Consider the following 25,108-nt stretch of genomic DNA (forward strand, 5'->3'; position numbering starts at 1 on the left):
GCAAGATACACTGTGTGGTAGGAATTGGACCAGGATTAGTGTTAAAAACTGATACAGCAACATTTCATTTCATTACAGGTAGTTTTCTTTTGTCTAGTTTTCACCAGGGTTAGGGGTGCTGACTCCCATGTAGTTTTGTTTTGTGCCAGTTCCCAGGTAGTGAGCCTTTTTGTTTAATTTTTTCTTTTGTCCACAGTGATTGTATTGTAGTGTAGTGTTAAGTTCTCCTTATGAGAACTCTTCTTGTGTTTTGCTGTTTTCTTTAATTTGAGCAGCACCCACCAGCCCTCTTCCTTAGTTTTGCCTCATTTCTATAATATCTTGCACATTTTTGTTCAAACTTTTCTATAGTAAATAATTAGATTTTTACCAACTACAACTGTTTATGTTGCCCCCCCGAGCCGGGGTTGTAACAACCTCTCATCCCTGTTTTCATCATACTAATTATAGAAAATAAACAGCTGCTTTTGAAATAATTTCTGGTGACCTGAGGTTGTGCAATTCACTGAACGCTTTAAAGTTCTGTGAAATCTTTAACTTCCGGCATTAAAAATGGGAAAAAAGAGAAAAATGCATCAACTTAAGTCACAGAGTGGGATTATATATAGAGATAGACTATCATTCCATCAGCAAGAGAGCAGATTTACAGTCAGGCCATGTAACTCTTCTCTGGCTTTTCTATCTTAAAACCAGTCGCAGTGCATTAAAAGAGAATGTTGAAGGGGAAAAGAGAAACAGAGACAGCCAGAACGAGAAGAGAGTCTTTTAGAGAGGGAATAATAAAAAAAGAGAGGTATAAAAAGGGGATGCGAAGGGAGGACAGACGGAATAAGCAAGTGAACAGGGAGGGAAAGGGTCAGAGGGAGCAGAGAGAATGGGTAATTTCAGCCTGTGGTGCCACACTGAGAATCAATATTTAATTTCTTTGTCTGCTATGATAAGGAGAGAGTGAAATCATTTTGAGATCTCAGTTTACCACTCAATACCACTCAATCCACAAAATCATATGTGCTACATAGAATGGCTTGCTGGACTTGGGTGTAAACGCTTGAAACTAGATAATCTTCTGGAGCGAGTATGCTGAGGCTATTTTTGCTTGAGTGAGGCGATATTAGAGTTACCGATAATACCATATTTTGATTTTACAATAAAAACACAGATAAATACAAAGACCTGCATGCCCACAGGGTGAGGCAGCAATACAGAGATTAACTCCCTTCAAGCAGCACCAACCACAAATGAAGCCACTGCTGCACAACATTAATGTAAAATACCACTGAGGGTCATTCAGGGGCACCGGTTATAATAACTCTAATTCAAAAAGCATCAGCTTCTTTCATGCAATCCTGAGTCAATAATTGTTTTTCTGCAAATCACTATTATCAAAGTAGCAAGATTCACTCCTTCTGATCAGTGTGCTACTGGCCATTTGAAAATAATTCCATACTTCATTAGATATTAGGCCTCAAAGAAAGATTTGTCTGAGACGTGACCAGGTCTCTATAGCTATTTTCGCTGTTTGTCACAACTGTGCTGTGAATTTTAGATAACTCACCTGCTTAAATTGCATTTAGGCATAAATTTCTGCATAATTAAGGGTGCAGCTGTTTCGTGTAACATATGGGTGTCATCATAATTAGTCCATGGCCCTGAAATAAGTCCTGGCCTGCCTGAGCTACAATCACGCTTCACCTCTTTGTTCATTTTTGGATTAGTCGGGACATTGGAGACATTTGACATTGCCATGATGTCGATGGCCGAAGCCACCAATCTGAGCTTTAGCGCCGTTGTTCAGTGAAGCCCATTGGTAATATCATGGTGGGTATATAGAATAGAATAGCTTTATTGTCATCATACCTGGGGGCATGACGAAAATATAAATATACATATCTATATTTATTTGGAGCCTATGGGCATGGCTGCGTTGATTGACATGCCTGTTGTGAAATGATTGACAAGCCATTAGAGCAAGGAAGCAAGGAGATGAAGGCACATTGTTTCAGGCCAGTTCTAGTGTAATGACTGTTAGTTTATAGTCATTTTTTGGTGGAGTAAGTAATACATTTTCCACATATAGTTTTATTGTTGCTTTAATCAGTACTCAGTTCACTGTAATAATAGATTCAGTTAACTGGTCTAACAGACACATATCTAATTTTTTTTCAGTAAATACTGTTTATTTTCAAAATGCTTTCCTGTTTTAAAGGTCCAATATGATTAAATTTTATTTGACTGTGTTTTGTGGTTGATAAAAAATTGGAGGTGTAAAATAAAAGCTGTTAAGATATGAAGACTTGCATGAAATTGTGACTGAATGTAGCCCATTAAAGCTACACATTAACTGGTAGTAGCGGTACAAGTCACCTTATAGCTATTTTCCAAGCTTCATCTCTGCACTGTTAAAATGCTGATTTTACAATCACAGCATTTTAGAATAAAGTCACCATACACAAAAGTTAAAAAGAATGGTTATACTGTGGATTCAGTGATATTTCTCTGTAAAATGAACCTTTGGAGGGAAAGTTAGAAGCAAAAGAATGTCCAGACACTCTTGTTTTTTAAGGGGATGGGTCAGTTGTATTTAAAAGGTACAAACACTGAAACAGCTTGATTAGAACATTGCCAAAACCAAGGGTTCTACAGTCACGGTTAGATAAACTATCTTTTCTGTGTGCGGAAAACGTATTACTTTGCTGAAAACTGAAAGACACATTCTGGGAACATATGAGACTGTTGTTATTTTGCTGAAAAGGGGGCATAATATGGGACCTTTAATGCACTTTATAATCAAATTCCACATTTGGTACAATGTGGACAACGCACATTGCCAGTCAGCTAACATAGCAGTAATGTAGTTATGAAATGTAATGTTACCCATGTGCTCCATTAAGGTTTCAAATGTCTCCCTCTGTTCCTGGTTCCAAAGGGAAAAGATGGTGTCAAAAAATAGGACATTCTCTACTCATAAAACTATCCAAAAAAATCACGTTATATCAACTTTAAACCTTTCCCAAAACCAACCCATCAGCTAACATCTTTACACATTTACTGTGAAATGGAATCCTACGTCAGTTTCCAGAGAAAAACAAAACAACCAAACACGTGACCCTAACATTTTGTACACTCAGTGAACATCAGCATTGTGACATCGAATAAGAACAGGGTCCCAAAGAGCCGTGGTGTATCATAATCAGAATGCAATGCGCAGCCACAACAAAGTCCCAAATGACAAAAACAATTTAGCATTATGTGTGTGATGATAATAATAATTCTGTTCCAGACCGTGGTCTTTGGAAAAGCCATTCGCGACTGTTGAACTAAAAAGCATGTCCAAACCATTCAGAAATCAGTGACTGGGATATTAAAGAGAAAAATCAGACATAGAATGGGAATTAAAGAGACAAAGGCACAGACAGAGTGAATCCAAACAGTCTAAATGTGGCCCCTTTTTCTTTATTAGTCACTGTTGTGTTACCTAAAAGGAAAGTATCAAAGTTCACATTGTTTGAGTTGACAGTGTTATGATAAAACAATGATAAAATAATGTGACAGAATATTACATTTTAATTATCTCATCACCAAGTGTAATTATTTACAGGAAATGTAATTTCTGTGCAAGCACCACATCAGAAAAGCATCTACATACTTGGAAAACTACACTGTAGACAATCAGGGTTTGTCCAAAATGATACAAAGAGTACTACTCTCTGGGCAGAGTTTCTTATTGACACCTTTCCATAGCAACTTTTAACAAATGAAGGCCTGCTGTAACTACACTTTCAACAGGGGTCACAGTTTACAAAAATAAAAACAATCTTGAACATTCAGTCTAATTTATGGATCTTGATCTCAGAAGTACGTCGCTTTGGATAAAAACGTCTGCTAAATTGTATATAATTGTATAATTGTGTGTAATTGTTTAATTGTAATGCTCTAATTTCTCCATTAGTTAAAACCGCCGTTAGTCACACTTTGGCTGTAAATGTCACAATTTCTTTGTGGTAGGCACTTTTGCATCTCTGGAACCAAATAAAAGACATTTGAATTATTACTTACAAAACTCTGGTTGGATATTTTTCAAGGGAATGTTAATAAAAAGCTGTCTCTGGACAAGGCACCAAACTTTTTCAAAACCTTGAGCAAATCTGTATGTACTATGTGGGTAACAATTCTAGAATCTGGCAGTTATTGTGGAAAACTGTCATGTTTGATATGACAAACCAGCAGAAATTCCCCTGTACTTTCTGAATGCAGCCACTGAGGAGACAGGGTGTAATTTAATGTAAATCACAATTATGACGGACTCACACTATATACATTTCAGGTCATTTTTACCTTTATTTAATCTCTCCTGACAATTTCCTGAGAAATTTGGTCTGGGATCTTGATCTGAATTGATGCTGGTCCCACGTTATTAGGTAAATTGAGATTTTTGTAAACTCAGGCTGAAACCGACCAAACGGCTCGCAGATTCATCAGGGCTGCCCCAGTAATGTCCACCTAGCTGGATATTTATGAGATCAAATCAGGATGGCTACTATTATTACACTACCACCAAACATTCTTGTCCTTGAGGCTAATGTTAGCAACAGATATTGAAACTGGTCTGAAAATCTCACCTCCAGTTCTTGCTGAAGAATAGACTGTGATGCCGATCACATCTTTCCAAACATTTTCTCATCCATATTCGTTTAGCCTTCTGTTTAGTTTTCTCACTGCCATGCATTATTAGGATCAGAGCACGTTGTTGCACCACAGTCCTCATTTTATTTCCATCTGCTTTCCTACAAGATCGGGTGAGATGGTGCACTGCTTCTTGATTTATCCCTCTGGCACAATAACCTTAATAACATCTTGTAGTGTGTGATGCCCCATTATTTTTACATCTTCTAGTGTGTGCATGTCTGAGATTGGAGAGAAGAATATCTGGGTTTTTTTTGTTTGTTTGTTCTGTTTTTTGTATGTGATGCAACCAGATTTCATAATCTGTTAGGTTTTTAAAACTCTTGTTTTGGTCGGGCTTTACATCAGCAAAGTATCGAATAACTGGACACCAAGGAGATCTGGACAATACATGATAAAGCACAAGCACACATTCATTTACTCTCGCCATTGTCTTTAAAAAAAAAAAAACAACAAAAAACACCAAGAAAAAAGAACATCTCTCGCGAAGCAATTGATTAAATGATTGCTGAGTGGGTTAAAAGTTGTCCTTCCAGAAGACTGCACGGAGAAAATGTGCACTTAAGGAATGAGCATTGATTAATCCTTGCTAAGAGCAATTATATATATTCCAAAACCATAGGTTATACACAAATTATGCCGTAATCTGTCTTTAATTAATTTAAGGGTCATCTATTAAACAAAATAAATATCAAGAAAGCTCTGGCTATGCGACCACACCTGCTCCCACCTTTTTACAAAAGGTTAGTCATCCACAGCCCCTGCAGAACAGGCAAGCTACAAAAAATAATGTTGGACAAATGCATCACATCACAGCAGCTGACAAATGTCACAGCCACAAGTAATGACAGTGCTCATTCTTCACCTAACACACATTTTCATATGCGTTCCCCTACTTATGTTCTGTCGCTGTGATATGAAACTGTGATGGAAGGGCCACGCTGTCAGCCGCATTAATGCCTTCCGAGGCCGAGCAGCTTCTCCTTGTGATTATGCAGATTCATGGAGCCTGCCGCCGTCACACAATGCCTTTCCTGACAATACAAGAACTATGGTAATTCAAACATATTGCCAAACAGCATACTATTTCAAACATTATGCCAAGTGTGCTGTCGAACCATCTTGGATGGCTGTAAAGCCACAGACTCATTCTGGTGATTTATCTTGAGCTTCTTTACTGCTGGCTTTATGTAGGAAAACATACAAATTAGCCGTATAAATTAGACATGCTTGCATATTCCCGATTGTTCATATTTACCATTTGCAGTGTGATTATGAATCCAGCCTACTGTCATCCTTTCATTCATGTTTGAAAACCTGTCATGGTATCATAATTCAATTAAAATATCTGCCATCATTTCTGCAGTAAGAGCTTGTAAAAGAGGACAATTTGTCAGCAAATGCAAAATGGGTTTAAAATCCAACACTTTGGAAATGTACAAAGATCTATGGCACTCCAGATACACCGTGGTGATGATTTAAATAATACATGGTAATTGTTTTGGGAAGAAAATCCTGTATGGGAGATTTTAGAATATGTTTAAATAAGGGGGGTTGAGTTATATACACGAATAATTTTTTTCTTATGAGTAAGAAAGGTTTGTTCTTATAGGCAGTGTTTTTTTTTTTTTTTTATCAGTGACAATGATCCTATATTTTTTCTGTAAGTATACTTTTCGAATGATTTTTGCACCCAATGGGCACAGGGGGTATTTTTAGATATTTTCTTATGTGTCACCTAGGTTTACTGGATTGACAAAAGTTTGCAATGAATGTGAGTTGTGAATTTCAATCAATGCAAGTAGTCAAAAGCTTTGATGCACAAGAAAGAAGGTGCAGGATGACAGCGGCTCTCTAACTTTTCAGAGGCAACCATGGATGAAGTAGCAACACAAGCTACAAATCTTTGGCTCATATTTTCATTAATCCTCCTCAGCCCCTTGGTCCCGGACCTGTATTCAATCTACTGCTAACAGATCCTACTGTGACTGAATAGAAAATAAATGATTCAGTAAGGCATCCTTAATGATATTTAATCCATGCACTTGTAACTGCAGAAAAGTCTTGCTGTGTGACTTTCTTACTGCAAACTATGGTAGCGTCAAGGTTACAGCAAAGACAACAGAGCAGTCTAAAGGCGATATGGCTGAGCACTGGAGTACTGCACCAAAATCAACTCTATGCAGTAATACCATGTTTTTAAGGGTGTTTATTTGCCTCATGGTAATTCTCTACAAAGGATACATTCAGTCGTACCTTAATCAGGACTCAAACAGGGCTGGTGTTCACTGTTACGTAGTCCTGGCACTTCTACAGTTTGCACTTTGGCGTAGAGCGACTTCTTCTGACGCACTTCATAACACACTGTTCCCGTTCTCGACTTCCTGATTTTCTCCTGTCAGCTGCTAGTCTAAGTAATGAGAAGGGAAAGTATCCAGGGGTTTCCAGGCAGCAGCTCAGATCACAAGTTTCGCAGGGCAAATAACAGGAAGGTTAAGTCGATGTGCTAGCTGGCAATACATTTATCTGTGCACTGTGTCTGCTGCTTCCTTGATTGCAGTCACTTCAGGGGCTTTTCTGAGACATTTGGTCTGAGAAAAGTGAGAGTAAACTCCAAGTGTTTATTATGTCTGATAAAAGGCAATGGGCAAGACAGTGTTAAAATGAAACTCAAGCCTCCAGCAACAACCTCTGTGTGAACCATTCCAGAGAACAAAAGTTGTTTGCTTTCTATCATGGTCCACAAAAACTCAAATGTTTGAAGCAATCAAAGAAAAAAGGGGAGGAATTCACAGGTGGCCAGATCATGTGAGTAATGTGCATGGGGTAACAGTTTAAAGCCACATTTCCTGTGTGGACGGGTGCATTGTCCTGGAGCAACAGCCCACCAGCTCAAAACTTTCCTTGCAAAGAAATGAGGTCAAGCATTTGAGTTTTCATCTACAGCGATATAAAGCTTTAGAGTTACAGCTATGCCCCAAAATGGGAGGTACGACCCTTGTTTTCAGGTAAGGTTGACAACATTTGAAGTACCTTTGCTTAAACTTATATCTTGTTATCTTCAACATTTTGGGCTACATTTTCTGCGGTTTCTTATTTATGTCAATGCTATCTTAAGGTTCGACAGAGAACATTCTATTGAAATAAACAAATATTCTTTGCGTACCTCATTCTTAGACCAACAGATGCAGAATACTAGTTAGAGTATTGGCATGTCAGGTGTCACTGTGTGATAGTGGACAATGTTTTACGTGGCTCTCAGATCGGGTATGAAGGCCCAAAAGCAGAATTTTGCTCAGAGCTGCGTTTAGGGAACACAAGGAACTGCGGACAACCTGACCTTATAACTTCATTGCACTTCACATGAACGCTAATGTACGCAGTCAATTATTTTCTTGGTAAAATAACTGAAATGGTTGCCCTTTCGATTAAATACATATCAGCAATATCTTGTAGTTTATTTTATTAAGCACATAATGTAACACATTCATAACTAACATATGAATAATAGGAGTACTGCCACTATAATGGTCATTTGCTCCACCATAAGGCATCTTGTAGGACACTGTATCTTTTGCTCTTTACTGTAAAGGCACTTTACTGTTTTTCTCCCATACAGTTCACCCTTGAGGGCAGATCACTGTGTTTCTTGTTCATTAAAAGAGATGCATCATGTTTCTGCACATGTGTAGGCACCCTAAAGGACATTTACGTGTGTGTGTGTGTGTGTTTTCTTCTTCTTTGAAAGGGCATCTAGTTCTGCACTTTAGTATGTTACACTTACATTAAATGGCACTTTTCCCATTTTTTTTTTCACCAAAGGATGCCCATGCAAAATCTCCAACTGAGCCCATTACAACTGTAACTCATAGGGCACTGCATTACATCTTCTTCATTTAAAGGGCACATCCTGTTTTCTTGCTTGTGGGGGTACTTTAGAAGTTACTTTCACATTTTGTTCCGATGACAGGGAAAGGGCACTAATGCAGGCACTTCATTTCAGATTGTCACATATAGAAACCCTCTAGAGGGCACTAGATCCAGATTTCACCATAAATGAGACAATAATTATAGAATTTTGTGCAGGCAACTTAGAGGGCATCTCATCTTGTTTACTCTAGGCATTTTCTCCTTCCATTAGGTGCGTAAACTATATTTCGAAAAAAAACAACAACAGAAAAACCCCGTAGCTCAAGCATTTCTACTGTGATACTTGAAAATGCAGAAAAAAACTAAAACATTATTGAAAAACAGCTAGTGTTTGTCAGAAATTACATCCTCTCCTATGAGAACATATTTTATATTTCTGCAGCTGTTACTATATTATATTGCCTTTCATTACTTGCAAGAAAAGCAAACAATACTGTATTACTAATAACTAGTGATATAATTTATATAAATTAGTTGTTCACAAATTCATTGATAAATACAAATCATTCTTCATCTGCTCAAAAAGACACTATGACAATATCAAATTACTGTGAAGCAAAGTGACTAAAAGATTTCAAAATCTGTTTTAATGTTTATTTCAACGTTACATGGAAAACAACCCAGGAAGAAAACATAGATTGCACTGCTGCTGTAATCAGCCTTGATTCACCTGGAAGGATTATAAGTCTACCTCTTTATTTCTAAAAGGACTTTGCATCAAAGAATGTGGAATCAGAATGCTGGACTCTATTCACCTATTTAAGCAAGAGACACGTGAGTGTGACTGACACCGATTGAAACATTGACAGAAGTCAAGTCAAGAAAAACACCAAGAAACTGGGGTGTAAAATAAATGATCTGAGGATACACTAAGACATTAAGATGTTCCTCAGAATATGACCACAAGTTCAACTGTTCACCATGGGGATGTACCATTTACAAAAGACCCTTATGTATAAAGGGGAACAAATTGAGCTTTTAAGTCATAGGGAAAAAATTAAGGACCACCCGCAAGACTAATGAGAATGTGTTTCAAAGTTCATCAGTGTTCCTTTTGGCACCAATATACCGTACAGTGAATGTATTCACTGCACTGTTGAAGAGCTTTGAAAATCTCTCTGATCAGATCAGTCAGCTTGAAACTGAATCTGTTGTTCCAGTCAGTGAGGTAAGTTTGTGTGTATCTACCAATAGACTTGTTAAAGCCTATGTGGAGACAACAAAGGAGGAGACAAACCTGTCTCATAAAATGTCAGCTGCATGATGTAAGCAGGTTCGCCTTTGACTATTTGAATTGAGATAAAAGCAGCAGTTTGACTAAACAGTCACCAGTATTGATTATATTTAACACTTGAATGTATATAACTCCTGGAAACTTGGCTGTCTAATATTAAAAGGTCCTCTACATGAGCAAAAATCAAGTATTATTATGTTTTACTACTCATCATGCTCAACTTTTTTTTTCAACTGAGCTCTTCAACTTTAAACCAGTGAGAAATGCAAGAGAAATCTGTCATGTGAAATCTAGCAAACTGTTCTCATTTTGGCATATCATTACATGTTCATGCAGGGTCACATAACTCATAGAATAAAAATGATAACAGGGAGAAAATATGGCTGAGCTGGTTCACTGCAGGTGACTAAACTCTCCCAGTCGTGAATATTCCCAGCAGCATGTTTCAATGTGGGTTTGATCCACTGTGGTATCATTCTCTCTCCTGTTGTTCTCTCTATAGTGCCGCTAATCTTGTTTTCAGGTTATCCACTGTGAAGCGCTGCTGTGTGTTTGCCTACTGCACATTTGGCCCTGTTGACCCCCTAAGCAGCGGTTTACTTGTCTTGTGCACCACTACTAGACATCATTTATTGATTCACTGGTCTTCTGTTGGTGTGCTAACTTTTTGTCCAACTGATTCTGCTCTGGGTAAAACAGATTCAGTCTCCAAAGTGTTTTAGAGTGCAATGCATTGCCCCTTAGAAATCTGTTGTCTGAAGTTTGACCACTTATAGTCGCTTAGTTTACATAAAAATATGGTAGACTTCTGATGTGGTCTCAGACTTTTGAACCCCACTGTGTGGTACGGAGTCATGTTAAAATGACAAAAGGCCTACTGAATATGGGTCACACAGCAGTGTGTACTATTAAAGTTTTAGGTCTCCTTGCAGCGCTCAGAGGGGTTTAAATCACACTATATTCACCAATTAAATTGCTGAGTGCACACACAAACATGTTCATCCAGACTCTCTCACTCACACACATACAGACAAAGAAACATACTTGTGGAAGCAATCACAGAGCTGCACAAGTCCACAGCCATTTCTTTGAGAGTGGGCAGATGAAGGATTTGCCACTGTGGTCTTTTTTCTGCCTAACAATGTGCTGTCCACTAGTGACCATTTGTTTTCAAATGGAGGTACCTGCTACCAGCCACCCACACTCCGACAGGAGACCAGACACACATACATCTCTGAAACAATACCCAATTAAAGCACAAGGTCCTCTCCATTTGTTTTGTATTCTTCTAACCACCCAAGCGCCCCTTGTTTCTTTCTTTCCACCCCTGTTTCTCTTCTTCCTGCCTTCTTTCTGTCCATCTACCCGCCTATTTCCCCCCCTTCCTGGTGTAAAACCCCTGCAAAAAGAGCATCTAGTTCTATTATAATTGGTTCCCAAGCTCCCATTCAAAAACTATCAGTGCAGCAGCATCTCGGTTTGGAAGACAGGTCCCAGCAAAGTAAGATAAGTAGCAAGTATTACAGCAGTTGTGCAAACATGATTAATGACATGTGTAGACCTGTTTCTAAATATTGGGAGGTGGAGAGCGTACCTGGGGCAACTCAGGCACACTTGAGATGATGAATAGAGCGATAGACTGTGCCAAAGATACAACTGCCACCAAATGTACAATTAGGTGCGAGACGAGACGAGATAAGAGGGAGTACAAGAAGTAAAGAGAGAGGAGGGATTCTTGCCTGATTTTTTGGTTAGTTCTGTGGTGCTCTGTAGAGCTATAATGGATTATTTGGCCCTTTTTATTTGCGAACAAAACATTCCTGATGCTGGCTGGGCCAAAAAGGTTCTGTTCATTGTACTACATGGAAACATTTGAGCAGACTGCTCTGGTGATTATAAAGATGGCTCACAGTACCTGATGGGGTTCTGTTGGGATTCAAAATGGTGTAACTCAGCTACCTTTTAATAAAAAAAATCTTAAAGAAATTATTGTGCACATCATTTTAATAATTATTCACCAGAATAAGCTTGTTATGCAGTAGAAGAGGATTTTTTTTTGTTTCCTAACAGTTGTTTTTTAATGCAGAAAACAAGACAATGTATGACAAAAGTGTTTGAGGCCTACAGTTTTGTGTGCACAAAGAACATAAAGAGTGTTACAAAGTTGCAAAAATTAAACAAAAACGTCAATAAACCAGTTAATTTCCCTGCCATTTGTTGAACCCCTCCAATTGAAATAAAATGAAACAAAAAATGACTTTATCACATGTGTTTATTTAAGCTAATTTTTCAAATTTGGTACATTTGTGAATATATTCCTGTCGGAGGAATGGTTGCTAAATGAGGCGCTATCCTTCAACTTTAGGCAAGCAGCTGACCTGAGGCTGCTCTCTGATTGGATGGTACAGACTTTCCACTCCTACATTTTTTTATAAATAGTGCATTGGTATTGTTCAAATTTTTAAAAACTGTAAGAGATTGACAATTTTCTACACTGTATTTGTCTTTCTCACACACCATTAGGTACAGTTTTGCTGACTTTCACTCCCCCTCAACAGCTCTCTAAGAAGTGAATAAACACTGGACTTGAATACCAGGTAGACAAACACACATGGCTTAAACTAGATGCTAATGTTGCTCTGTATCTCCTGGATGTGCACTGAGAGTAGGCAGCTGTTCATTAACAGGTACATCTTAGTGCTTTCATAAAAGGATGTCTGTCTTTTGCTTATATGCAAACAAAATCTTGTACCCTCTGGGATTCCTTACTGATCAGACAAAGACAAATGGCATATTGCTTTTTTCTGTAGTGGATCTGGATTTGACAAGCAAAGCATTGACAATAGAAAGGAGATGCAAACAGGGGAAGAGAAAAAAGGAGCATCTGTCCTCATGGGACATGAAACTCAGTTTGATGTGAACAGTTAATGAAATAATCCTCTTGCCATGATTGCATTCTTGTATTTTCCAAAAGCCTGCTTTTCAGGAGCGAAGCCAGCATTTGGACAGAACGCTGCAATATTTACAGGTGTGGCTGATGCCCCATAAATTGAAGTGGGCATATGGAGCAATATGTAGGCAATTACATTCAAGGTAGCAAGATCTGAATTGAAAAAATGTCGAGTTGAGTGAGAAATTGTCCTTGGGCAATGAGGAGAAAGCCAATCAGACCGAAGCGTACTGTGTACAAGCTCCTGTAAATTTCCTCCTTTTGCGGTATTTACAGCAGCACCAATGTCCCCCAGGGATTTATGACCAGGAAGAGTGACGTCTGAGCAGAAGGTTTGCATAAACCAGATTCCTGTAAGAAGACAGTGTTGGATCTGTGTCTCTAAGCTTGAAAGGTTTAACATGAAGCCTGATGATGAATGAATTTCATGAAATTCAGCAGGATATGTGTGCACTTTGTTGAGTTTTTCTCATTTTTCTTGTTACGATATTTCATTAACTACCATCAAAAAGTAAAAGTTACTTCTCAATGTCCTCCAGTCTTCTTTAGATTTGGCAGAAGCTGTCTGTAGCTTCATTACAGTTGAGTGTGACAGGTAGACTGGGCCATTTCTACTAATTACCTTGTGGTAGAGCAAAAAAATAAGGGACATTGCACTCTATCTGTCAACTTGTGACCTTCTTTACCTGCCTAGATGCGTGGCAGGAGGATGAGTCTTGTCTGTGGATGGACGACTAACCTAAAGACAAATAAAAATACAGAACAGCACAACCTGAAGAAATGAAGACAGAAAATGTAGAGACTAAGCGAGAGGGAGATTTTAATGAGGAAAATGAGAGGATGGGGGGATGCAGAGCCGGCTGCTGATGAAAGAAGAGATTAAGAGGTGATAGAAGGAGAGTGAGCAAGGTGGGGAGAGAGGGATGTAGTGCTTAAGGGAGAAGGAGAAAAACAAAAAAAAAGGAGGAGGCGGCGGTGAAAGCGGAGGAAGGAAATTAGAGAGTTATGACGAGGTGTGTGGATTTTTTTTTTTCAAAAGGCAAAAGTTTTCCAAGTTTAAAAAAAATGGTAGAAGTTGGGGAAAAGATGTCTGCAAGGGCTGATCATATCTGCAAAACACCCCCGGTTTGGAATAAAGAGACAGTTTGGGAGGCTGAATCATAGAGTTGCTGTACTTAATCGTTAGAATGGCCGTTGCAGATTGTACGAGAATGTGATGTGTGGGATGAGGTGAGAGTGAATTTAGTTTTATTTAGATCACACTGAGAAGAAGAACAGAACAGGTGACACACAGTGAGAGCGTCCCTATCTCATGTGATGACATAATTATCATGTAGTTTTGTTACTGAGAGCAAGTACGAAAGAAAAGCAGAACACAAAGTGGGTGTGAGGCACCGAGAGAGAAGGAAGTGGAGTGAAATTAAAGCAATGTTGGATGTAAAATAAGAAGTGCGTTTCCAAGAATAGGGCAGCACAGCAACTGAAATGCTGAGATCACATTAAATAAATCACATAGTAGCATCAGGAAGGTTTCTTATTGGTCTCAAAATTCATTCTGTAAGATGACAACTAGCAATAAATGACCAAAGTCCTAAAAGACTGTCTCTACTGACGAGCAAAAAACCCCAACAATATCAAAACTAAAACTAAATCAGTGATATTTTTACACAGGAACTAATGTTGTACATTTTTTGTCAATGAATTGTAACTAAACAGTCATGTTCAAGATGGACAAACAGACAAATGAACAAATCATTGTATTTTTTAATGTGCTGCAGCATCTGTAGAATCAAACAATGAAGCTCCCGATCAAAGTTTCCTTTGCCACCCACAATATCTCTTTTTCAGTAGATTTATCAGTTTGACCCGTTGCACTGCTGCTAATTAAGAATCTCCCACTCAGTACAGTTTTGTGTTATGTGGCCATTCTTGAAAGAAACACATTTATGAACTTAACTCATTAACAAATTACGATGACAACCATCAACAAAGCAGCTGACACAAATTACAAGCATGCAGGCAGCGGCCGACAATTAATAAAAGATAAGATACTGTTAATCTACCATGCAAACGCAACACAGGTGACTTGGATGTAACATTAACATACTTTCTGTCGGATATCTCTCATATTGCTGTGAGAAGGAATGAACCAGTCCCAGGATTAAAGACAGTGCTCCATTTAAAAGCTCCCTCTAAAAATATTTACTGAAGAAATAATGCTGGATAACAGTATTAATGTTGGTTAACTGGACTTACTCAGGAGTCTGTTGTATCACTCCAGAGCAGAGGGACATGGAGCCTTTTTCCATAAACCTCACTATAGATGAGACCAACATGTGCAGCCATGGTAACTGTACACACAAATTGCAACAGCTGTGGCTTTGATGTGCTTAGAAGATAGAAAAAAATTAAATCACAAAAAGGAGACTGAAATATAATTGAGGGCAACTACAATACAATGTTTTTAGTTTTTGTTGACTCAATCTAATACAAATCCGATGACTCAAATTTGACTACATATTTTCATTAAACGGCTTCCTGTAACAACATCATGGAATCAGTCTGCGATTACATAAAAATACAGAAGTAACTCAGACATCCTACAACTGGGACTAACTGGGAGAGAGCTAGTCACACCAAATATTGATTGAGGCCTTTTTCCCCCTTTTTTCTCCACTTTGTATGAAGCTCACTTATAACTAAATGGACATTACTGACTTTTTTTTTCAGCACCCTCACTGTAGGATCAACCGGCCACGAATTATTGAGGCAATGACAACCACAAAGTGGGACCAGTGAACATTTTGATTAACAGGAAAAGTACAACCATCCAGATCAGGCCAGATGTGGGACCTAAGAAGAAAAACATATTTAATTTGTCAGGATGGTGTACAGTTTGTGCTTTCATGAGGGGGCCATGTGATGGCAGACCTTCACACAGGAACACCCAAAATGTGTATTAAAATAACCAAATACCAGTCGCCATCAAACTACAAAGGACAGACCCAGCAGGAAGTGGTTGTCAAAATCTTGATAGCCACATCAAAAGAACTCCACTCACTTTTGGCAACTAATCCAATCCCCTGAAGCAGAGTGGAAGTCTTTGAACACTCACAACCCACACCAAATCATTAAATACAGTTATTCTATTTGCTGGGACTCATTTTTGCTTTATTAACTGATCTAATGCCAGAAAACATTCAAGTTGTTGTAGAATTATAGAGTGACACATGGTTAAGGTTACTGTACTGTGCTTAGTCTTGTTTTGATTGTCTGTCTACCTCAAATCCACATCTGTACTTAAAATATTACTCAATTCTACTCATTCATTGTTCTACGAACAACTGAGAAATCATTTTAAGTGTGACTCTGTGAGGCCATCTAACTATTCTCCTTTGTTGACTGAAGAACAGCCATAACTCTGTCCACTGCTGGTCTGACCCACTTGATAAGCCCATCTGACACTTAACATCATCGTTCATCAGACAAGTCGCTAGATATCCATACTGCCAAGGCAACTAACTTCCTTCATTGGTAACCTGGTGCAATTTTCCAAATTCTTTTTATTAATAAAACAGAATTTCTTCCAAATTTAAAATGAATTTACCATCCAAATTAGCAGCTACTTTCAGGTGATGATTTATTCATCTCGTACTTCCAAAACACATCACTACACCTTACTTCCATTATTGTCACCTATGATTTGTTGTGTCATAGTCAGCAACCGGATTTAGTCAAAATATGACCACTGTAAAGTGAACTGCAGTAACAACTAAAGCAGTGGTGTGCTGATAACAGTAGGTGAAGCTACAGAGGAACCAAGGAACAACAGAATATTATTGTAGCAGTAATAAGAATATTTTCATTTACTGATGTACACTGATGAGCTACCACAGTCCTGTCCAATATGTGATCAATTCAATCTGCTAAGGCATGGACTTCTGAAGGTGGACAGTGGCATAAGTTGTGAGTTGGAGACATCCCCTGACATGCTGTTGCTGGTTGGGAGTTTTTCTGCTTCTACCATTTGCCTGCACTCTACAAGCCAGTCTGTACACCTCCCACATCAAGCATGCTGATTACAAGTAGTGACTGTTCATTTGCATTTCAGATCTTGATTGATTGATGAAACATTCTCATTACACCAATACATTCTACCAGTAATGTCCAGTATGTTTTCAGAAAATAGAGCAGCTCTTTTGGCATTAGAAGACACACTGATGTGCAAAAATACTAACGTCAACAACAATCAGATATTAAAAAAAAACAACAACAACATTGAAACTTCTTAGTATTGAACTAAGCTGAGGTTAGATGTAATGTATATTTATGTACTAGATGTCTAAATTTGTCATCAGTTCAAAATCTCACTAATAAGCCATTCTCATAGAATCAGGAAAAGTCATGAAGAAGCAAACTGGTAAAACAGGAACTCCAGAACTCAAATAGAACATTCAGGTTAGGTCTTATGGACTACAGTATACCCTATTTGGATTAGAGCTCATTAGCATAGATGGGGTCTCTGTGCCTGGAGCCACCAGAATGTAGAACATCATGTCCAGAAGATGGGTGCTAAGTGTTGTGAAAGTCATTACAGCAGAACTTCAGGCAACATTTTGAAGAAAAATTGTTTAATGATCCCCCGACCATTAAAGGAGTGGTAGTTTTAAGAAAAAGTGCAAAATGCATTTATCCTTAATCAGAGGTAAAGCTAATACCGGTTGTTGTCATATTTGTGGTGACTCACACTAATAGTGGTGATATTAATGGTCACTTTCAGCAGAGGCAGCAGTACTGGAACTTTTAGTTCAAGCAGACATGTCTTATTACCCTTTAAAATACACATCTGGGGTGATGTGAAGAGATGCTAGCATTAGTGACAGGTGTAGTAGGAGGAGGAATAGTAATAGTTACCCTCTGGATATCCGAGGTAAGTTGCAGCAGTGTTGGAGAAGCTGTAGCTCTGAGAGTCTCTGTCCCTCGAACTGGAGAGTTCAGACTGACGTAGGCCACTGCACTGCTCTGGAGGACAACACTGTTATCCTGGAGGGAACACACAGAGGTTATCATCATTTCACTCTGTCATATTCATTGTATAATTGTCACCACACTCACCACATTGTCATCATTAAGTCAACAAACAGTCTCCTTTCCAGTTCTTAGGATTAGATTGCTGTCCTTGGCAGTTCTTTATGGTTTTGCAGTTGTGATTTAGCTTCAAATGTATTTAATCTCATCAAAAACATCAGATTAAAACCTCACTTTTAATTTTACCTGACAGTTTTATGAAAAATACACAAGGAATGATTCCACTAATAATTTTCTAGTGAACCACACTGTAAAAAATATATCCATCTCTCCATCAATCAGCAGATAGATCAATATATTTATAAAAAGAGCGCTTTGAATGATTGCCAGTGCTTGTTGACATTATACACCGATGAACATTTTTGTTGTGAAAATTTCCATATTTCTGTAAGATATCTTTTACTAAGCAACATCTATGTGATTCACCTGAAACAGTGTAGTTATTACAGCTGTGGTGGGTTGTCATGGCAGCATTCCTATCCTGGGAGAATACAATGGGACACCTGCTGTGTTTATTGGCTGTTTTACTTCATTTGTGTAATTGTCCATTATAACAATTTACAATCGCATTTTAAGTTACAAAGTTTAGTTGAATTCATCGAGTCATTAGTCATGTGTCGGCAGAAGCTGCTGCCTGAAACCATCCACCTCTTTCATCTTTAGAATGGATGCTGACTGTTACCGAGGTAACTGCTGAAATGCCTTCTGACAAGTTGAAACTGTACACTCTATTCTGGTGTGGCAAATGTGTATGTGCCTTTTTTTGTTTTCGTGTTTTCACATCAGCTTAAATTGTTTCAGAAAGCTCTATCTCTGAACCCTACGCTGACATTTAATAAAGCAGATGCTCTTGTGCTCACTGACCTTTCCCCACTCATAGGAGCCGATGCTCCCCAGGGCTGAGCCTCCCCATGAGCAAAACACAGTGGTACGGTCCGGCACCCATCCTCGTTTGGTCTGCTCTGTCAGGGCTGCGATGAGCTGATTCATTATTGCTGAGGTCCCGCCTCCTTGGTCACTGTCATGGCGACTGCCGACCAGCACATAGCGATCTGAAAACAGAGAGAAGAAAAAATTGAAGCTATTTTCTTACATTTGAGCATTTATTTGTGGGACCACTGTACCACATCTGTTCTGGAGTTTAGGACGTGCCAATTATGAGAGAGTGAAGGGAGTTCATGAAACTATTCAACAACAGGATCGAGATGTCTTATTGTTTCGGTCTGGAACAGGTGCACAATGCATTTCACTGCACATTATACTATGTATAATGGTGTTTGTGATAAATAAAGGTCTTGAATCTCAAATAACAGCAACTTTTAGAGGAGGTCAGTATATTGTGCTTTGTTTTTAACAGCGTGATACCATATAGGACATTTTCACCTGACAAATTATCCGATATATTGTTTGTGTTGAGAAAAGTCAAGAATTCCACAGATTTCTTTCGCAAAATGTTTAACAAAGTCACAACCACATGGGAAATTCACAGATTTGTTTCTAAACACATTATACATGAAAGAAGAAAGAACATGAGCACTTGCAAAAGAGTGTGACCTACATAGTCATTTTTGTATTTAGGACTAAGGACGGTTAGAAATCATGACTCAGTGATGCATGGGAGCCATACTTTCAATGACCCGTCTCCTTACAGTATAAAAAACTGGAGTGTATTAGCAGTTCTCCTATTTGATCACACGTTACTACACTTACTACAGCCTAATTAGTTAAATGTCGCTTTGTCCAGCAAACACATCTTCTCTGGATACCTGGATTTTCAAAACAGTACAGCCTGTCATTAGAGACCACTCAGATTCATAGATGATCTGCTGTTACTGGTGAACAAGTCTGAATTGACCTTCTCGATTCCCGGTCTTCACCCTCTCGTTGAGTCATGCTCACCAAACAGTATAAGCTGCCTTGTGGGGTTAGTTTGTTACAGTAGGTAACTGAGTCAACAGCCACAAAGTGGCAAAAATATTACATATATACAGTGCTTGTTCATGATTTCATGTCTAACCTGTTGCATTCAGTTGAAGCAAACTCACATCTGTTTGCATGGTTACTATGGTTGTTTTGGGCTGCTGTGAAAGCTGACAATTTGTGCTTTTAACAGACTCCAGCTTTCAGTTAATGTTCAAGCAGCCGCTTCTAACCATCCTCCCACTACTGTGGAAGAGTCACTCACCAACAGCTGGACCAAAACAATAGTTTCACTCATTCTCCCACAACTTCACAGTGCAAGGCGACTGACAGTTCGGACGACCTCATGATGCACACCTGTTGTCACTGACTGAGCAGATTATCTCCAACGACACAGACACACGCAGGTACGTTATAAAAAACACGCGCAAGTTGTGGAAATGGCCTCAAGAACTCGCAGTTTTGATTTAAAGGCACTCAATGAGATTAACTCAGTTAATTTGAAGTCTTTCTGCAACATATTCCAGGCAGAAGGTGCAGAATAAATCTAAATATATCAGGGTGACCAGTACAACTTCAACACTTGTTTTGAGTCTGACTGAAATCAATCACAAAAATGTGCCATCTCAAATGGCCATTTTGCAAACACTATTAGGGTTCTCTATCTGAAAGAATTTGCTGATTGACCTAATGATAAGTAATTATAGTGCATTCATGTAGAATATTTTGAAAAATTAGTTCTGACAACAAAAATAATTGGAATGCAATTCAAGTCGAAACTGCAACTGGGAAAGTAATCGAATTTTGGTACATGACTTTCCGAATTTTTGATGTCATAGACAAAGAAACACAGAAAATAAAGCATTTGGTTGATGGTAAAAACTATTCATTAATGTTGCAAATTCATGTCTTGCACATCAACAGTCAATTTGCAACACGATATAAAGTTGTATCTGTTAGCTGCTGTCCATGTAGAGTGAGTTAGATAAGTTATTAAAGTTATTTCCGAGCAGTAACTCTGATGCAAGCTTGATAAACTCTTTTTTATCGCACAGATACCGATGAATCAATGTATCGAAATGCACTAAACAATTACATGGATCACATTTTCTTGATGGTGTCCACATTGTTTCCAGATTCTGCCTTGAACACATATGAACACGCTGAAGCTGGAAAAACTACTTCCCAACTTGGGAACTGGACCATCTGAGGAGCGGGTGAATACTTCATTATGTTTATGTGTGGACAGCTTTTGTTTGTGCTGTGGATGTTGTAGCAAACAAGATATCCAGCATATAAAGCCATTTATTACTTGCTACAACAGCTATAACTTACTGTATGGAATGTTCAGTCCAGCCAGTCTTAGTCTTTTCAAGCAGCTGATTTTGGGACCACCTTATCCAGGACCGCAACAGTTATTAAAGCCACAAGTTCCTTACTTGTAATTCCACTGCTGAGACTACTTTAATCCACAGACACACAGAGATTTTCCCAGTCTGTAATCAACAGGTGTCACTCTGCATCAATAGATGGCGTCAGAGCAGTGAACGCAGGAAGACTACCAGTATCCAGAGGTAAGCTGCCTTTCAGGAGGTTATGTTGTTATTTTGCCTCCATCCTTTCAAGTCTTATCTTCCGTGTTATTAAACTCTTTGTCTGCCACACTTTCAGTCGGAGCTCTGTTTCTCCCACCTCCTATCAAAACACATCCAACACTAGACGTACTCAATTTCTCTTCCTACTTCCCCACAATTACTGACAACTCACCTGTTTCCAATTTTCCAATCAGCTTCAGTGTATTTATACCTGCCAATGTGCCTTTGCTTTACTCTGTTCAGCTTCCTTCCGACCTGATCGGTGTTCTGCTGGTGTAGTGCGATTCTTGCTTCTTCCTTCTAGTATCAGCCTGCCTCTTAACCTCCCTGTGAAGTGCTATTTTGCATTAATAACAAACCAGCTAGACTTTCTTGTTGTATCACAACAACCATGATGTTGATTGTATAATCTAATTAAAATGGCCACCAAACTTAAATAATGTGTGATCCTTCTCATAATGGTTCATGGAGTAATCTGCAGTTGCCTTTAGGCGTTTAATTTCCTGAAAGTCAGCATCACATGCATAAGTACAGTGGCTTGTGAGGGCAAATATGCAGGCAGTTAGGATAGTCGGCGTGAATACTCGCCTACTGACCTTTATATTGAATTTTGTTATCTTTATTAACCAAGAAAAGGCTCAACGAGATTAAGAAGAGTGTACTAGCCAAGAAAAGCAGCAGCAGAGTGCCGTACAGTGTCATAAAATCACAATATTCTACATTACAAGTCAATGATGATGACCAAGCAGCGCCAATGTGAGTCAGTCATAACACGTGCATGTTACGTCAAATGACTGTTCCAAGTGTTTTGCTTTCAGTTAGACTCGAAAGCAATAGTTTAAAATAACTCATAGGGAGAAAATTCTCTGAGCAATGCAGAGATCTTGCCCCCCTCCCCCTCCCCAGTACAAAGTTAGCATGACTTAGAAGCACAGGGTTATAATAAACCAGGATTATCCTTTAAAACCCAGAAAACCTGAAGCTAGCGACATCAATATTGTATTATTATTGTGAAGGCACAATTTGTATGGTATGAATAATTCCCTACATCTAAAATAAAGCTGGTGAATTCAGTAACATTGACCTCATGAGTCTGCATCTAGTGTGATGGACTTTTATTCACAGACTGTTTTTCTTCCTTACTGTTCTTACTCCGCCCAGGGACACTCTCCACCAAGGAGGAATAAATTTCTCATGTACCATTAATTCTTGGTCTGGTGAGGTTTGAACATTTCTCTTTAATGTTAGCCTGTTTTAAGGTAGGGCAAGTTTCTTACCTTTTATTTGAACCTTGAAATAAATTACAACTACAGACAGTGAAGAGGAGACATTTGAAGATTCTGCTTAAGTAATAACTTTAATACTTCTCAGGGTCATTGGACGAGGACCAATAAGAAGATGCAAATGGTGAATTATGAGAGTAAGTAGTGAAGAGATTGATAAAATGTACATGAAGTTCTGACAAAGTAGCACAAAAACGCTCATGTGCAGAGTCTCAAACTCAGCCACAATCACAAACACAGACACACACAAATGTGAACGCTCCGGGCTTCTTTGTATGCCTTACATTTCCCACAAAGACAGAGTGATGAGTATGGATGCAAAAAGTAGCTTCCTGCAGGCAAAGGGAAGAACAGAGCAAACCTCATCACTGGAACACAGAGCCCTGATGGCTTTCTTTGAGAAAAGAGGTGCTTACAGAAGCCTGCTAGCCTAGCCTTAGAATCTGACAACAACATTATTGCACCGTGCAGGGCTTGCGGGGTAAATCACACAAACAACGATTACTGCAAACTGCTTCAAATCAGTCATATGTGAAAGTGTAATTGACTTGATTTTTTAAATTGAACCGTGTATGTTTTGTTGCATGTGCATTGTGAGAAGGGATTAACACACGAAAGGTTAAGTGAATCATTTACACGAAACGTTAATGAATGAAAAATCACGTAACACACATGGAGTCATGCTTTGCTGCCCAAAGGCCAGGACAAGTTAGTAATGGTTCAGCAGGCACCAACTGTGATTTAGTGCAGTTAGTGGTTTATAATTTTCTTTTGCTTTAACCACATGGCTAAGTTATTGACCAGTGTTTTGTCTGTACTCAAGGCAATGGATTTTCAGTAAAATATTTTTGTCAGTTTAATCTGCTACATTATTCACATTTTACACCAATTGCAGCTATTGTTTACATACGCAGCATAATTTAACAATATCGTTAAATTGAGATTAGATGGTATTTAGGTGAAGCTTACTGATACTGCCATGTTAATTTGAAGCTATTCATTTACATTTCTTCATTCTTTATAATGCAGGACTTGGATATGCACAGATGCATTTTATTGATTCTCTGCCAAGGATTCAGCAGAAATTGGTCATTTATTCAGGTTTGTGCAATTTTAGTTTTTTTTATCAGAGCAAAGTGTGAATCACATATGTATTATCTCTTGGCTTTAGTCTTTCCTAAAGTACAGAAGAAATAGCAAATAGTGACCAACACTGAGACTCTCTGACCAAACAAAGGCAATTAAATAATCAGAAGGACATGGGAAACCTTAAAAGGCATCAGTTTGTTTCAAACAAACTAGATGGAGACTTGAAGTGACTTCTGAATGGGTTGAACTCCCTGAACCCTGAGCAGTTTCTAGGCATTGTTTGCTCCTGTCACATTTGTATTTACTGTGGGCTCATTTTTCACTGTAATATAAAGTCCTGTGCCTCTGGGGAAGCAGTACAAGCAGGACTAGAAACAGAAAAAGCTAAATAAATAAATAAAGTATTTTATACTGGCATAAATCATTTAAAAAGAATTTCTTTGATTATGTATTCTACAAAAATAAAAATTACAATTAAAATATTAATGTATACAGCATTTTTCAAGTGCCTAGAGGCATTATCAGTACTGGGAAGAAAAGGGCTCTGCATGCTTTATACATTTTACAAGTGAGGATATTTCACCCTGCTGAATGTATCTTCCAAAAAACTTGCCGTCAACTTATTCTGCTATAGACCATCTTAGAGCCACGCTGCATTTATTTTGTTGCTCAGTTATCTTTTTTTTGGTCCCAGTTTGTTTCCATATTTGTCTCCTCCATTCAGCCTGCAGCTCAGCCCAAGCAGAAAAATCACTGAATGTTTGAAACTTAACGTAAAGACTTATCAGCTGTCCTGAGACTAATGACTAAAGGTTAGGATTCTAGGCGTTCCTACATATTTTGTTGGACTAAAACCTTCGGAACCTTTTTTATAGGGCTAAACAATTAATCAAAATATTATTGCAATACGGCAGAGTGCAACAGCCAAATCTTAGGAGCTGCAATTCTTTGATGAAGGCAAAATGTGTCACAAAATGCCATTATGAATGAAGCATTGTGGTGCAACAGAGATGCCCTGGCGTACAAATCACATTCTCCAGACATAAGGGAAGATAGTTGTTTGGTGCAGAGCAGACTCAAAAAAACATCATAATTGTTATATTTATCTGGCTGAAAAGAAATGGAAAATTAGTGTTCCCACAAAAATTAACTTAGCAAAATTAGTCAAATGATTACAACATGATTTCTTTAGCATATCATTTAGTTGCCTGTGTAAAAATGTACATTGATAAATGTATTTCATTGAGTTTATTTTAGGGCTTTGACATCATGGACATTGTAATATTTTTGTAACAGCAACGATAGAACTCTCAAACTACAGCGCTGCTTTGATACT

General features: G+C 38.4%; 1 protein-coding gene across 4 annotated transcripts in view; it reads right to left on the reverse strand.

Annotated features, from left to right (window-relative positions):
- Nucleotides 1–25,108, reverse strand: part of LOC111562694 (inactive N-acetylated-alpha-linked acidic dipeptidase-like protein 2) — a 520,178-nt gene that overhangs the window by 161,386 nt on the left and 333,684 nt on the right. For all 4 annotated transcript variants that reach the window (XM_055016278.1, XM_055016281.1, XM_055016283.1 and 1 more), the window contains 2 exons: nucleotides 18,750–18,937; nucleotides 17,712–17,840 (listed from right to left, as the gene is read on the reverse strand). In XM_055016278.1, coding sequence (XP_054872253.1) covers nucleotides 17,712–17,840; nucleotides 18,750–18,937 — 317 coding nt within the window. The remainder of the gene's footprint in view (nucleotides 1–17,711; nucleotides 17,841–18,749; nucleotides 18,938–25,108) is intronic.

Source organism: Amphiprion ocellaris, chromosome 2, assembly GCF_022539595.1.
Source record: "Amphiprion ocellaris isolate individual 3 ecotype Okinawa chromosome 2, ASM2253959v1, whole genome shotgun sequence".
NCBI lineage: Eukaryota > Metazoa > Chordata > Actinopteri > Pomacentridae > Amphiprion > Amphiprion ocellaris.